General features: G+C 41.5%; 1 protein-coding gene across 1 annotated transcript; it reads left to right on the top strand.

Annotated features, from left to right (window-relative positions):
- The first annotated feature begins 9,461 nt into the window (after positions 1-9,461).
- On the top strand, positions 9,462-12,650 carry nccrp1 (P1, F-box associated domain containing). Its single transcript, XM_084029015.1, has 6 exons — positions 9,462-9,705; positions 10,794-10,874; positions 10,964-11,060; positions 11,143-11,238; positions 12,025-12,163; positions 12,242-12,650. The coding sequence occupies exons 1-6, from the start codon at positions 9,564-9,566 to the stop codon at positions 12,386-12,388; spliced, it is 702 nt and encodes a 233-aa protein (XP_083885141.1). The 5' UTR covers positions 9,462-9,563; the 3' UTR covers positions 12,389-12,650.
- The last annotated feature ends 2,093 nt before the right edge of the window (positions 12,651-14,743 follow it).

Below are 14,743 nucleotides of genomic sequence, written 5' to 3'. Positions count from 1 at the left end.
TAGCACCATGGTTGGGGGGGGGGGGGTCTGAGGGGCTGTCGGGGGGTTGAAGCCACTGAAAAAAAGCTGAGCTTCACTTTTCTCCTCAGGCGTGAATGTTGGAAGGTTTTGGTATTTGTTCCACTAATCCCATGGCTGCCATGTAGAAACGCTTTCCAAAGAAACATTTGTCCAGCAGATGGAAGTGAGAGTTCTCTGACTCATATCTGGACAGGAATGCAAATTTAAGGCACTTCAGATTTGGCTTCACTTTTCAGAACTGGAGTTTAGCGCCTGGTTCATCACCTGGAAGAGAAATTCTCTAGTGCAGTATAAAATGATGTTGCTTTCTTGCAGCATTGGATAGTATTAGACGTGTAGATGTTGCTGCTCTGTTTGACCCCCAGTGACCTGCAGAGAAAACCACCTCAAACCTGCCGTGACTCCATCCAGCTCTAATTGATATTGCAATTATCACACATCAAATCTCTGATGGTACTGACTGTCAGATGGAACGTTGAAGATGAAACATGATGCCGTCTTTTACAGCAGCTTCATTAGTTCCCTTCTCTGATCCTGTATTCTCTCAAATGTCTCACACTATTTTATCAGCGATGATGTTCCACAGCTGCTGCTGCTGCTGCTGCTGCTGCTGCTGCTGCTGCTGCTGCTGCTGCATCGCTTTAATACACTTTTGGCCAGAAAGACTTTTTGTATTTTATTCCCTGGAACTGTAAATTATTTCAGAGCATTTTTTAATTTTGGTTGGTGACTTCCAGTCAATCTCAGCCTGAACTATTTTAAAGCTGAAAATGTAAACAATAATAACTGAATATCTTTTGGCTCCATAATAATGAAACCCCAACAGCCTGCTCTCTCAGTCAGAGAAGGTACAAGGCTGAAATTCTCAACTTACACCACCAACACCCACAGACTGTATATGAAGTGGACTATTTTGGCCATTGCCATCTTGGAATTTTTGCAACCACGGAGGGAAGTGACCATATTTGGACTGTGGAGGAGCGACGGGTGGATAAACACAAGCAACAGAGCAGCACCCCGAACAGCAACCTTACTGGATCTGTTAACAAAGTAGGGAAAACTTTACAGATAAGTGATAAGGTAGCCCCGCCCTAAAGCATCCCCTGCTTTATGATCTATTTGACGTCAAATGATCATCATGATGGATTAAAGAGGTTGCCGTCTGGGAGAACTGGTCGGCCTGCACACAAAGTCAAAGTTACTCATCCAATCTAAATCCATCTACTGGATACTACTTAAATTCTAATCAAATAGTGGCATAGTAAGAATTTCAATGGGGATCCATAGGAGGGTTATCAGGCACCCATTCAAGAAGGGGGGCATCCCAACAAGCAACTGTGTCCGTGGGATGTCCCAGCCATCTCTGACTGGCAGCTGACAGGTTGACACCTGCTTCTTCCAGTTGTCAGTGTCATTACCACCCGACCCCCATATCAACAACCGTCGCACAGAACACTCCCCCCTCCCTCCCAAATATCCAACCCAACCCTGCCACATGCTTCAGGCCTCCACTTCAGACGTTCTGCATGTTCTCTTACTCTACTCCACTGCATTGAGCTGAAGCATGCTGGGTGTTCATGCAAAGAGACATTTCAGTTACATGTCTGGTATGGAAGTAACACACAGCAGGTTTGACCAAATGTGAGCCTCCAGAAGGAGGTAGTGTCACCTGTACATGAGTGTGTCTAGCTGCTGGCTGACATTTGAATAGCACCAGGCTAGAACGGTTATGCAACAGGGTTGTGACATGATGATGTGCTTTCTGTGCATGTTGGCCACAAAGATTCTCAGGCTTCACAAGATGCTGATTTCAAGATGCTGAAACCTCGACCGGGTCAACTTGGGTTAAAAATGGTTTGGGAATTGTTTCAAGGAATGATTTGGCATGTGTAGTTTCATTACACACACTGGGCATCATGCAGGAAGGAATATAAGAACAGCTTTTCCCTTTTTGTTCTTCATATCCACGATTTGTTGTTATTTTGTTAGTACTACTTAGTGACATTTTTCCAAGATAAGGAAAAAAACATCTTGTTTTCACAGTCAAATTATTTGTCAAATGCAAAATTTAAAAAAAAAACACTAAAATATCATATAATCAAATTTAGATGACTCTATATTAGAGAGTAATTATGATGATTGGATTATTAAAGAAATTCTACTGTTCCATTGATCCCAGTTCAGACTATGAAGACCGTTGTTGTGTGCGTTCAGCTTCTGAATGACTTACAACTGAATGACTGTAACGCTGACGCTCTGGATAAATGTTTACTTTGTTTAAGTTTATTTAAATTCACTACTGCTTAAATTCATGGTTCTACATTTTTTGGTGGTGTCTCTCCAGTTTTTTGTGCAGAATAATTGCACACAGTACAACACCTGCCCTTGTATAGTGTGCATATTAGGGGGCGTTACCTACAAGCTAATAATAGAAAAAGGGCCACGTGTTATTCATCATTCAGCACACCTGAGTAAGAGCCAGTTTGGATGGTTGAGAACGTTAAGAGAAAAAATGAGGAGACAATATTGCCGCTTATATTTCCTGCAACCTGAGAGTGTTGAATTCAAACCATTTCTGTCTTCTTATCCGACAGCATATGTCAGGAAGTGAGCATTACTGTGTAGCCTTGCAGGACACATTCAGACATATACAGCTTGACCCCTGCAAAGGAATCTACACCAACTGCACTGACCTGTGTCAGAATAGCACGGTGTCACGCTGCAGCTGCGTCCAGTGTCTCACTCTGAGCATTAGGTGAGAGCCTATTATGTCATATCGGTCAGGAATGGGGAGAAAATGCCTCGTTTTGAGTAGGTAGTAGGACGAGTCGTGGGTCTTCTTCATGATGGAACATGGTGGGAGAAGTAACATTATGTGCTTGGTAACTAAATACAAAGACAAAGCAAACCTCTATAAATAACACCTTTATGGCAGACTATATTTATACATCATTACATTCAACACCTGTCTGAAGAGAACCAGCCTGGAGAAGCAGATACACACACACAACATAACATTAAAGGAAATACGTTTGTTGTCATTTTTAAGATATGTATGAGGGAAAATAATACACTTCAACAAACTGCCTAAGGCCTAAAACACTGGCTGATGGCTGAAAAAACTTCATTTGAATAGGTCTGTATGCTGAGCGTACACAGTATAAATTGGCTGAATTGGATATTATGCAAGCTGAACTTTGTTTGCAGGCCTGGTGGCCTTCTTGTTGCAGTCCTGTTAGAGTGTTGGTGCTTGGTCGTACTCCATTGAAATTAAAGCCGCCAGGGTCACGTGTATAGTATGGTCAGGGGGAGGCTATAATTATACTAGGCCTGCTGGTCCATCTGCAACCTGTCAAACAGGAGCCCCCGCCCATCCAGGACCCAGATTCAATTTCATCGACTCAGTTCTCTCTCCAGCTCAGACTTTAGCTTCTCCGAGCTTCACATTTATTAAACCTTGCAAAGGTAATGTAAAATCGAGCTGCAACAATGTGGTCAGAGCAATGCTGTTGCGCTGCAACAAAGCAAGATTGTATCGAAAAAGCACAAATACGAGGAGATAAAAATTGCATGCTATTTTTGCAGGTAAAAGTTGAAGAATTGCCTTATTTTCACATTATTTATCATCATACTAAAATCAGTGGTAAAGTCTATTCTTCAACAGTGCATAACGTGAGATTAGGGATGTGGTATTTGTCCTCCACCTCAATCCTTCAACACAGTATTACAAGTGAGTCATGCAGGTGCTGCTGCTGCGTTAATGGGTACGGCACTTTCAACGGGATTAACTGGACCCAAACACGTGGACACAATGTGCTCGATTAGAGAATGTGCATTTAAGCGTTTCAAACATGTATCAGTGCATCTGAATGAGTGAAGCGTCCCAGAGGCATGGAGTACAGTATGTGACCATGGATCATTGCACATGCTGTACTGTGTAACATGCATCTACACCTGGCTCAGTGCCCATCCCTGGGGATGAATATAAAGGTATAGTGGATGAGCTTCCCCTTTATGGGTTAGTCCCCAGCTTGGGTTACACAAGGTTGTATTGATATTTAAGTAATTCTGCATTGAATTGATGGTTTCATTTAAGTGAAAGTCGATTGTCTATAGGAGCTTTGGTTTGTCCTTGTGGTGTTGCAGTGATGAGTTGTCATCTCCAGGGTTGGGGGACTTGTCAGAGACTAAAAAAAGAGGCCAATATCACGGGCCGATCTAACCTGGCTCCTGAGTCAAACATAAAAAAAACACTGAAGCATCTTTCATTGAGTGGTTTACGGTGGTTATTAGACATGAATCAATGGTAGGATTATGTCTTTTGAATAAAATGTGGAATCGGTGTCATTAGCAACTTAGCAAAGCTAAGAAGTATGCTAACTGTAGCCAGCTTGGAGAGCTTAGTGGGGTGGTGGGGGGTGGGGCAGCAAAAGTGCTCTGTAAGACGGCCCTATGGTGGATAAAACATGATTCAGTTCCATCTGGAGGTCCCTTCCAGCGGAGAAAAGGAGGTGCAGTGTCTGATGGGTGCCCTTATATGGGAGGAAACGTGATGCTGGGCCATACAAGTTGTCCTACGTGCTAGAAAATGTTTTTGGTGTCCCAATGCATGGAGAGAGAGAATATACCACGGTTAGCCTTTCGTCCAGCTACAGTAGTTCACTGTATCACCAAGCTAATATTTCCAAATATTACATCCACAGCTGCAGAAGATATTACACAGGCTGTATTACTACTAAGATGACTTTAACAGTTAGCTGTAAAGTTGAATTTGAATTATGAAGCTCACTTTGTTAACAGCTTCACACCAGAATCCAGATGACCCAGATCTAGTAAGGTTGCCGCTCTGCTTCTTGTGTTCATCAGATCCACCCATCGCTCCTCCACTGTCCAAATATGGTAATTTCCTTCCCTGGTTGCAAAATTCCAAGATGGCAACGATAAAAATACCAAACTTGAGGTTTCAAAATCCTAGTCCACAAACCAATGGGTGACATCTCCATGACTATGTCCACCTCTTATACAGAGTCTGTGGTCTGCACTGAAGAGTTTGAACAGTTTATTTTTTTCAATTTATTAGAGATTTCTTACATTCATCAGACAAGATATTGACGTAAACTCATTTCTCAGTAGCGATATGTACAAATTATGTCCAGATCACTGCTCAAGTCTGCTTAGTTTAAGCTAAAACATGGTTATTATACAGCATACATTTTGGTTAAATAATATGTATTTCTCCTTTAAAGCTATGGATTTAGAATTAAAAAAATCCATTCAGTCTATCGGCTGTAGGCCCGCATAGAAATTGACCAATGGGAGACATTGCTTCGGAAGGCTCCCATTGGCTCTTACCCTCCATCCAATCCCCTAGTCTCCCCTGCTCCTTGTCATCCCGCCTCATCCCCTCCCACTTCGGCCTCGTCGAATCATGGAACACTGAGTGGAGGGGTTTGGTTGCGGGGGAGGATGCTTTTTTCAAATCTGTCTCAGAGGCTCAACTGATTTACAGAATGTAGACCATTAGAGCTTTAAACAAAACTCACACAACGTCCATTTACGTTTATAGTAACAGTTATTTAACAGCTGTATTCTATTTGACCTTTGACCTTTCAAAGGTCAGGAAAAAAACAAGATTTAAGCATCTTTAAATTGTTATTATTGATATGATTATGATAATTATTATTATTATATTTCAACAGGTGCTGCAAATATCCTGTCATTTTAAAACTATTATTACTGCTCTTTATTCCTACTCTGCAGCAGACAGTAGGCCAGATCGTTTTAATGTCTTTTCATGACCTCTGTACTTTAATGGCTTTTTAAACACCTGTCCATATAGGCTACTAACACATGCCTGACAATTGGCAGCTGGTCATATTACTGAGTGTCTGTTACATCATCTCAGAGTATGCTGTCCTACTTTTCTCAGCATCGCTCGTGGCCTCAGATGAACAAACACTTTAACTACAAAGTGTTGGCATTACATTTTAAACGTATTACACCCCCTCTGGTTTGTTCTCTCAGAGTGTGTATGAATGTGGAAGTTGTAACGAAGGTAGGAGTGTGTCTCCCTGCAGCAGTTCACTGTTCAGACACAGTGTCTGCTGCCCCCTGTTGCTTCTCTGGATAACTGCCAACCACAGAGCCTTCTGGCTTCTTCTCACGTCATCAGCAGCTGAACTATAAATCAACCTCCATGACATAAAGAAAATGAAGGGTGGTGTATTTCAAATATATTTACATTTTCAATTGTATATTGCAAATATACAAACCAGGAAATCTGGAAATATGTTGAAAGGATAATAACATAATATGTTTTCAAAGTAGTCACGCATAATTACGAAAGTGTACTAATGCCAACTACATCTTTGGTATATTTAGCAAATAATTGGAAAGAAATATAACTGTAAGCATTTTTTATCAAATGTATTAATGACTTGGAATAAGCCAGAAGTATATTTGAGCATACTATTACTAAAACAAGAATATATTAATGGTATATTTCTTCACTCGATACAGTGTTTATGTACTTGTACTTGACAAACAATTGATCAAGCATGTATATTAGTACATACACAGCCATGTACTTAAAGGTTGAGTAGGTCATTCTATTCAGAAACACTTTGTTATATAACGTAAAGTCCTCATGACATATCGATAGCAATGAATACATTAAATGCTCTGACATAAAAAAAAAAATAAAAGAAATGGCACTAGTGGCCATGGCAGGACTGTAAAAAGCCCGGCCAATCAAAAATATACAGTATATTATATTTATATTTCACCAGGAAATAAAGCTCATTCAAGTGAAAATAACACAAAAATACAATGGTAGTTTATTTTATGAAACAACAATCGAAAGTCGACTCAGGTGTGTTTCACTCATTTGTCAACAGCTGTGACTGATACATTTATTGTAAATGTACAGAAATGTATTTGTATTAGCAGGTATTTTAGTTATTATTTTATATATAACCTTTATATTATATATAACAAATATCATATGGCACACTTAACGTTACATTACAATTCATCAAGTTTATTATTCATGCTGAATTACTTACTTACTTACTGCTGAAGTACTGCAATTAGACAAGTGATGAGATTGTATTTGTTAGCCATGAGGTTTTTTTTTTTTTTAACATTATTTATTATTCCCTGTGTAACATTACCTCTTTTTCTGGAAATAAAAAAATCATTAGTGCTGCTTCTACAAAAATGCAATTCCTCTTTTCTGCTCCTCAAACTGCCAGGCAATAAATGTGCTTATGGACTGTAACTAGGCAGGTGGAGGTTTAGTGTTGACTGCTCTCTCAAACAAAGTCAGTCATGTTGATCCCTTCTACCTCCAGAGTAATGTAGACAGGAGGACTGAGTTTATGGTAGGGAAAGACTGGTGAGATGATCATTAAGGTAACTATGGGATTTGGATGAACACTGCTCCTGTGACCATCTTGAACTCTGGTGGATGTGACTGCAACCTTGACATGAGAGAAGACGAACCCTTGAAATTGGCACTGTGGCTTGTAAACAGGACATCCTGGGTTCAAATCCCAGCAGTGCCTCACAACTGAGGAGTCTGTGGTCAAGAGTTATCATGTGTATCAAGTTTGTTTCATAGTCAGCATCAATGGATCACCCATGTCAACACCCAGCATCAATAGTGAACTGCAGATGTCATCCTGCACAGAGGGCTTTCCCTGGTTTATTCAAAGTGTATGAATATTAACTACCACTTTAACTTTAACTTTAACTGTCACTTTTCCAAATGGCACCAAATTCAACAAACCAACTTGGATGTCTGGAATACGACACATGCAAACTATAGCAAGAAATCCATCCATCCATTGTCTATGTCCTTTTCAGGGTCGCATCGTCAGGATGATTGGAGATTTCATATTACTACTTTTGGCAACTTACTGTGGTTTAGCTGGTTAAAGGGCCTGTCTAGTAAACAGGAAATCCTGGGTTCAAGTCCCAGCAGGACCTCGTTGTTACAGAAATGATATCATACTGCTACAATCCACAAGGTGGAGACATTTGTAAAGTATTTGCTGTCTATATATTGTACATTCTGCCATCATGCTTTAGATGTGGTTATAATAATAATAACTTTTATTTTTTAACAAGGTTACAAAGTGCTTTACAGACATTTAAAAAACAGTGAATAAAACATTGAAACAGCAATAGAAACAGGGACACAAACAACAAAGGAACTTCAATTTGCCATGTATTGTTGTACTTGATTTCATAAGAAGTATTTTTTTATCAGGTATATTATATCGGGTAAAATATACCCAACATTAGTAATGGTGTAACTAACTGCAACGTTAGTGTTCTAGGGTTAATCTACTATAATTTAAAGAGAATTAATAATATTATAATTATACATAACAGTGGGCCAGGCCTTCCTAATGCCCATGTATTGATACAAACAGGTTGGGTTTGCCCACTTCAAATATTTCCATTAATAATTCACATTTTACGTTTAAATACACAAAGCCTACATAGTTCTCCAGCTCTGTGCACTAAGATCCATAGTATCCATCCAAGCAGTGCAAAGGTCAGAGCTGTATATGTCTACAACCATGGAGATTATATAGGACCATAAACGATAAGAGCTACTGCCGACTGATGAATCACAATGTAAGGATGAATCGCTGAGTCTCTCAGCTGCTCCGAAGTCTGCTGGTTCGTCAGCTGATCCTTGTGTCTCACTCTCATCCAGATGGCAGCAGGGTGAACAGACTGGGCCTGGGTGGGTTTGGTCTGGTACTGTCCTTTGGACTCTGTGCAGGCACCTCCTCTCACCAATATCTCTGATTCTCTCTAGATGTTACCAGTGATGGTCAGGTGGTTTGTATTTTATAGCTCATCCATCTCCTGTTTTTGTGGTCACTTTCATCTCAATATGGAGCCCCAAAACCGACTGTTTGTTCAAGATTACCAGACGACTAGAACGCTTTATACTTTTCCTGTAACTTCCAATCAGCTGATCAAAAAGTGAAGGAGCAACCAGGGAAGGAGGCCTCACTGGGCGTCAGCTGGAATCAATGACTTGGACTGTTCACTGTCAGAATTCATTCAATTGTGCCCACAAATTGATCAAAACATGAGACTTATTTAATTTCACACATATTATAATTCCTGCACATGAACTAGTAAATTGTTTCCCCGATATATTCTTATATGTTTTGACTCCCATAAAAGTTTAATGAGCTATAAGATAAACAGACGTGTAAAATATTTGATCAACTTATAGGTGTTACAGGAAAATAAATATTAATGTTGGGCTGTGGAGGGAAGTATAAAGCTGTATATTGTTTTTTTATATTAGCAGATATTGTGCTCCTCGGTGACTGTGTAGGCTGTGTTGGACTGCTGTGCCTTTAAGAGCCGTGGGGTCGCGGCCGTTGGCCGGGAAGCAACGCGCCGTGCGTCGGCGTGATTGCTACACCGGGGTGTGGCGTCAACTGTGGAGTAAAAGATCCACAGACTTCCTGGGTGAACCAGAGTTGGATCCCGCAGTGTTTGGCCGCGACATGTCTGCCGCCGATTGGAAGAAGAGATGCGAGGCTGAGTGGAGTCTGCAGGGCGCACCGATGCCGGACCGCCTGGACTGGAAGACCGTGTACGACGCGAAGCCGCTGCAGAGGAACTTGCTGCGGAACCCCTCCCCTCACGGTAACGTCCCCACAACACCGTGAAAACATGACTCGTGTGCTGGTCTGAGGTTCAACAGGCTTCCTAACTCATCCAGGGAGTCTTCATTCACAGTGCTGAAGCCACAGGAGGAGGGATCACGGATTCATAATGTCATCCACATGTTGGTGTACTTGTTACAGGCGTTTCAAAGTAATAACAAGTTTCAGATGAAGAGGTCTCAGTGTTATTTAACATGACTCTCAGTATGTAGTACTCATCCTGAGTGCTGTTAATAGCACTAATGTTCCCCTTCGGTTACAATTGATCCAATAAAACGCAGACTTCCTTATTTCATCTTATTCAACCTCTTTGAGCAGCTTCCTGCAAGCTGACTATTGGTTAGTGAAGCCAAGACTGAAGTGCCTTAAACTTGCATTCTCTCTGCTGGCCATCAGGGGGCGACTCCTCTGTTTGCAAAAAGAAGTCTGATTGCATAGAAGTCTATGAGAAAATGGTCCTACTTCTATCTTGATGTATTATCTCAATAAACATGAGTTTATGGTCTCAATCTGTAGTTTCAAGTCTTCTTCAATCCAGCATGATGTTCATTTAATACATTGTGGTCCATTTAGAGTCCAACAGACCAGGAAGCAGGGGATGCTTTAGGAATCTAACATTGCATCTCAAGTTGTATTTTAAATGGAATTGTTGTTTGAGCTCTGTGGGGAAAAAACATGTTAGACATGTCAAATAATATGCAAACTAAATAACATATTTTCCTGGACATAATTTTGGCCTCCTTCACAGCATGGCGCCCTAAGCGGCTACCTATGTCTCCTATAGGAGGCGCCAACCCTGACTGTCGTTTTTGGAAACGCAAGGGACAACTGGGGTTAAAAAAAAGGGATGTTGAAAAGTCGGATTCTTCAATGACGTCGAAGGCAAATTACTGCAGACATGAGCTCTTTGAGCTGATGACTGATACTTGTTGTACACTAAGTGTGGGTTTTCCACACAGACAGACACACCCGGTCGCACATATTCTTTGGCTTTAAGATGTTTACTGTGGAATTACAGTGGCTTCAGTAGGTGTGGCACCATGTACAGTTGTCTTATTTCCCACACAGGTTTGAGTAAAGACGCCCCTCCACCTGAACCTGATCTGCCTGAAGTGCCGACAGGTGGACCTCCACGTTTCCAACCTGACGGTGAGGAATCAGCATGTTGGCTGCAAACAACAGTAAAGGAGATTCATTCAAAGTCGTTGGATGAGATGAACGTTTCTCTTCATTGATAGGCGACTTCAGCGGCTGGACCACGAGCACGGAAGTCCTCCCATATGATACCAGCGGCATCCCAGCAGGTGTCGTGGTCTGTGCATTGCCTCAGTACAGGTGGGTGTCATCGAGATAGGGTGTTCACCATGCAGCTACTTCCGATCCTAAAGTCCCTCTCTTGTCCCTCTCCTGTCCTCAGCTGGTTCTCCATGGAGCAGGTTGTGGACCTGAAGGCAGAGGGACTGTGGGACGAGCTGCTGGATGACTTCCAGCCTGAAATAGTCATCCAAGACTGGTGAGTAAATGGGCCAGCTCCCCCACCCAGGTGTGGTTACTTATCATCACTATAGGCTTATCAGCTGGGTTGCTCCACACATAGACGATACCGTGTACATTTGTACATGTGTCATCTAGGTTCGTGAAATGTGTGAATAGTTTGTGTGTGTGTCTTTCTGCTTTTGTGTTGGTGTGGATGATATGCTGATAATAGTGCCTTTCACTAATTTAGCATAGAATCAAAGTCAAATCTCATGTGGCATTACATCAAGATAATAAGTCACATGTTCATGATCAATAAAAACAACAAGTAATCTAATAATTACAATTTATTTTTAATAGTTCTTCTGTGGTACAAACAAGTAGAAATATTGCTTTTACTGGTTTGTTTGAATAGTCAAACCATTGTTATTTGCAAAGACTTTATTCATAAATGATCCATACAGGTTTTATTATACAGTTCCTACTAATTTCATAGGAAATGACTGGCATTTGGTGATAATTATGACGAAAAATATGAATTTCCTTCCAGGCTCCGATTTAATCCCAATAATGATACATTGATAATAAATGAATAAATCCTCATCTTCTCCAGCGTGTCAGCGTTATGTTATGTTTGTACGGTAGCCCAGAACGGACAAACCTCACACTGGCTCCAGAGAGGGCCATCTGTGTGTTTGCATGAACCACCTCTCTACACTCTTGGCACATGGCAGAAGTTTGAGTCGGCTGCAATGTGTAACCTCACCGCTAGATGGCGTTAACTCTTCCACACTGCAGCTTCAAATGTGTGTCATTGTGTCAGGTATGAAGAGAGTCAGCTGCATGAGTCCATCTACCAGCTGCATGTGAAGTTACTGGCTGCAGACAACAGCACAGTGATCTCGGAGCACACTGCCAAGCCCACCGAGGACCTCGAGACTTACTCACACACCTGGAAGGAGGTGAGCTCCCGAGTCCCTGACTAGCTAGTGATCTGACTCGAGTGAAGGATTCATTGCATGTCTCCCGTTGTCCTGCAGGTGTCACATGTGTTCTCTGGCTATGGACCTGGGGTGAGATATGTCCACTTCCAGCACCGCCTGAAGAACCAGTTCATGGTGGAGTTCTACCCAACGCTGTTCACCGGCAGCTCAGTGATGGTCAGACCCACTAAAACCAGCTCCTAGAGTCCCGATGAGAACCGCTATAAGTAACCAGCCAGATCAATGCTTATTTACTTTAGGCTAGATATTAATGCACTTAGGGATATTACAAAGTGTGCAATTGTCAATCCCTTTATGTGCTTTTATGCTGATTGTTGGGGTAGATATTTAGATATTGTTTTAATTTAGCTTTTGCTTTTATGGTTCAAAATCAAGAATGAAAAGGAATTTAGTTGTATTGTGCTATAAGAATCTATTTGTGCAAAAATAAATCCTATTTTTCTTATTTCAGTTTATTTTCTTTCTATGTGCAACGTGTCTTAAAAACAAATCTGCATGAAATAGAATACAGTGTACAGTATTCACTGTCACAATCTTTCAGTTCATGTTATAATTATGTCAATGGTGAGTTCTGACTGTGTGAATACTTTGTGACATATTTCCAGTTCATGTTACTATTGATCCGAACCCTTTTAAAGATTTTATATTGATTATTGAAATTTAGTTCCAGAGAAATTTCGATGAGAATCTACGGGGATCTACGCTTTAGGAGGAGTTATCAAAAATGTGTTTTTAGCCAAATCCAAGATGGCGGGAAATTTCGGGAGGTGGACTTTTGTAGTCCCAATGGCAAATTTTGTGTGAATTGAAGTTTCGGTATGAGGAGCGTGGCCTTAAAGGCATTAGGTGAAAGGCATTAGGTGGTAGGCACACGGGGTTCGAATTCTCGTAATGCAAAGGAAAGGAGCTCCAATGCTTCCTTTCAGATCTCCTTTAGCATAGGATGCAAACGTACCTTCCTATACGAAAGGAAAGGAGATTACGCCGACCCACAATTCTTAGCGAGAGCAACATTTAAAGTGCCGCCGTTCATGAAAACAAACAATATGTGCATTTGCATATTTAACAATTACTTTCATGCAGACATATAGTAATTGGAATGGTGTTGATAAATGTGTGTGGACAGTGATAATAATTGAATGCTAGTTTTTTATTTATTTCAATCATGTTACAAATTTGACGAAAAAGAAACTAAAACCACAAATGAAATGTAAATACAGCAAACGGTCAAACAGGAAGTTGGAGCTGCTGGACCTGAAGCCGGTCAGTGAACGAGCCGTTTATAAATCCAACAACATGGGGAGAAGTGGATGCCGGTTTTTTTGTAGTCCATTATTGTAGTTTCTCCAGTGGAGACTCACGTCAATCACCGCTGTCAATCATCCATCCATCCATCCATCCATCCATCCATCCATCCATCTACAGCTTATCCTGTATTCAGGGTTGCGGGGGGGGGGGGGGGGCTGGAGCCGATCCCAGCTGTCATTGGGCGAAGGCAGGGTACACCCTGGACAGGTCAGCTGTCAATCATCAGCAGAATTATAATGACGGAGCTTAGTGAAAGTCCGGACGGATTCTCTGAGTACCACGGTCGACTTTTCCTAAATCCTTTTGAGTTCTCCTATAGCCTTTCCTTAACCCCGTGACCTTTTCTCCAAAGGTCAAGGAATAAGAGTTAGGAAAAGGAGTTAGGACCTTAGCCTATTTTTTGACTATTCGACTGCACCCTATCACTCGTTTGGCGTTCTGGGGGCGTGGCTTTGAACAGAGGCCTGAACGAAGGGGGCGGGGCTTCTTTATTATTAGTTTTAAAGAGAATTGTATCTCTCTTATACATCAATAAAATAAATCCTAAACGTTTTTTTATGTTGTTTTTTAATTTCCCACTAAACATACATATTGTATTTTTTTTAATGCAATTCCAATTGCTTTAATGGCCAAATGTGTCATATGATTTGCCTTTAAGTGTAATGAACTTTTTTTTCCGTCCAAAGGATACGTTAGCTAACCTAATGTAGTTTATTAAGACGTAATTTACGTTCTTAAAGAAGAACAATGGTTCCCGTCTCCCGTCTTAAACGCTTTGCGTGGTTTTAATGTAAGTTTCTGCTGAGTTGCTGCCTGGCTGTTGAATCGGTACCGGGGGGGGGGGGGGGGGGGGGTCTCAGCGTGGTCCTAGTGCGCCCCCGTTTTACTTCCTAGTTCCTACATAACATATTACTGTTTTTGGACTGTAAAGAGTGGAGAAACACGTCCTCCTAACAGGGTGGAGGGGGCATTACCGTGTGCGCCCCCGTCACTGGTAAACGGAGGTTTCACAGTTCCAGACGAGGCCGTCAACGTAACACACAACTTTGCAGTTGCGCACTCTCCCATGAGTGTGCCGCGTTCAAGTGCTCTCCAAAGAACTCGGACGAGATAGCCTCTAATGAACTACAACGAACTATAACTAGCAATTAGCATGTAAACTAAACTGCCATCTAAACAAAAACATCCGTCCGCTTGATTCGCCAGTATACTCTATCGCCCTCGAACACA

This window comes from Eutrigla gurnardus (assembly GCF_963514095.1).
Source record: "Eutrigla gurnardus genome assembly, chromosome: 15".
Lineage (NCBI taxonomy): Eukaryota > Metazoa > Chordata > Actinopteri > Perciformes > Triglidae > Eutrigla > Eutrigla gurnardus.
Note: the sequence above shows the minus strand (reverse complement) of the source record. Positions and strands in the feature narration are given on the sequence as shown.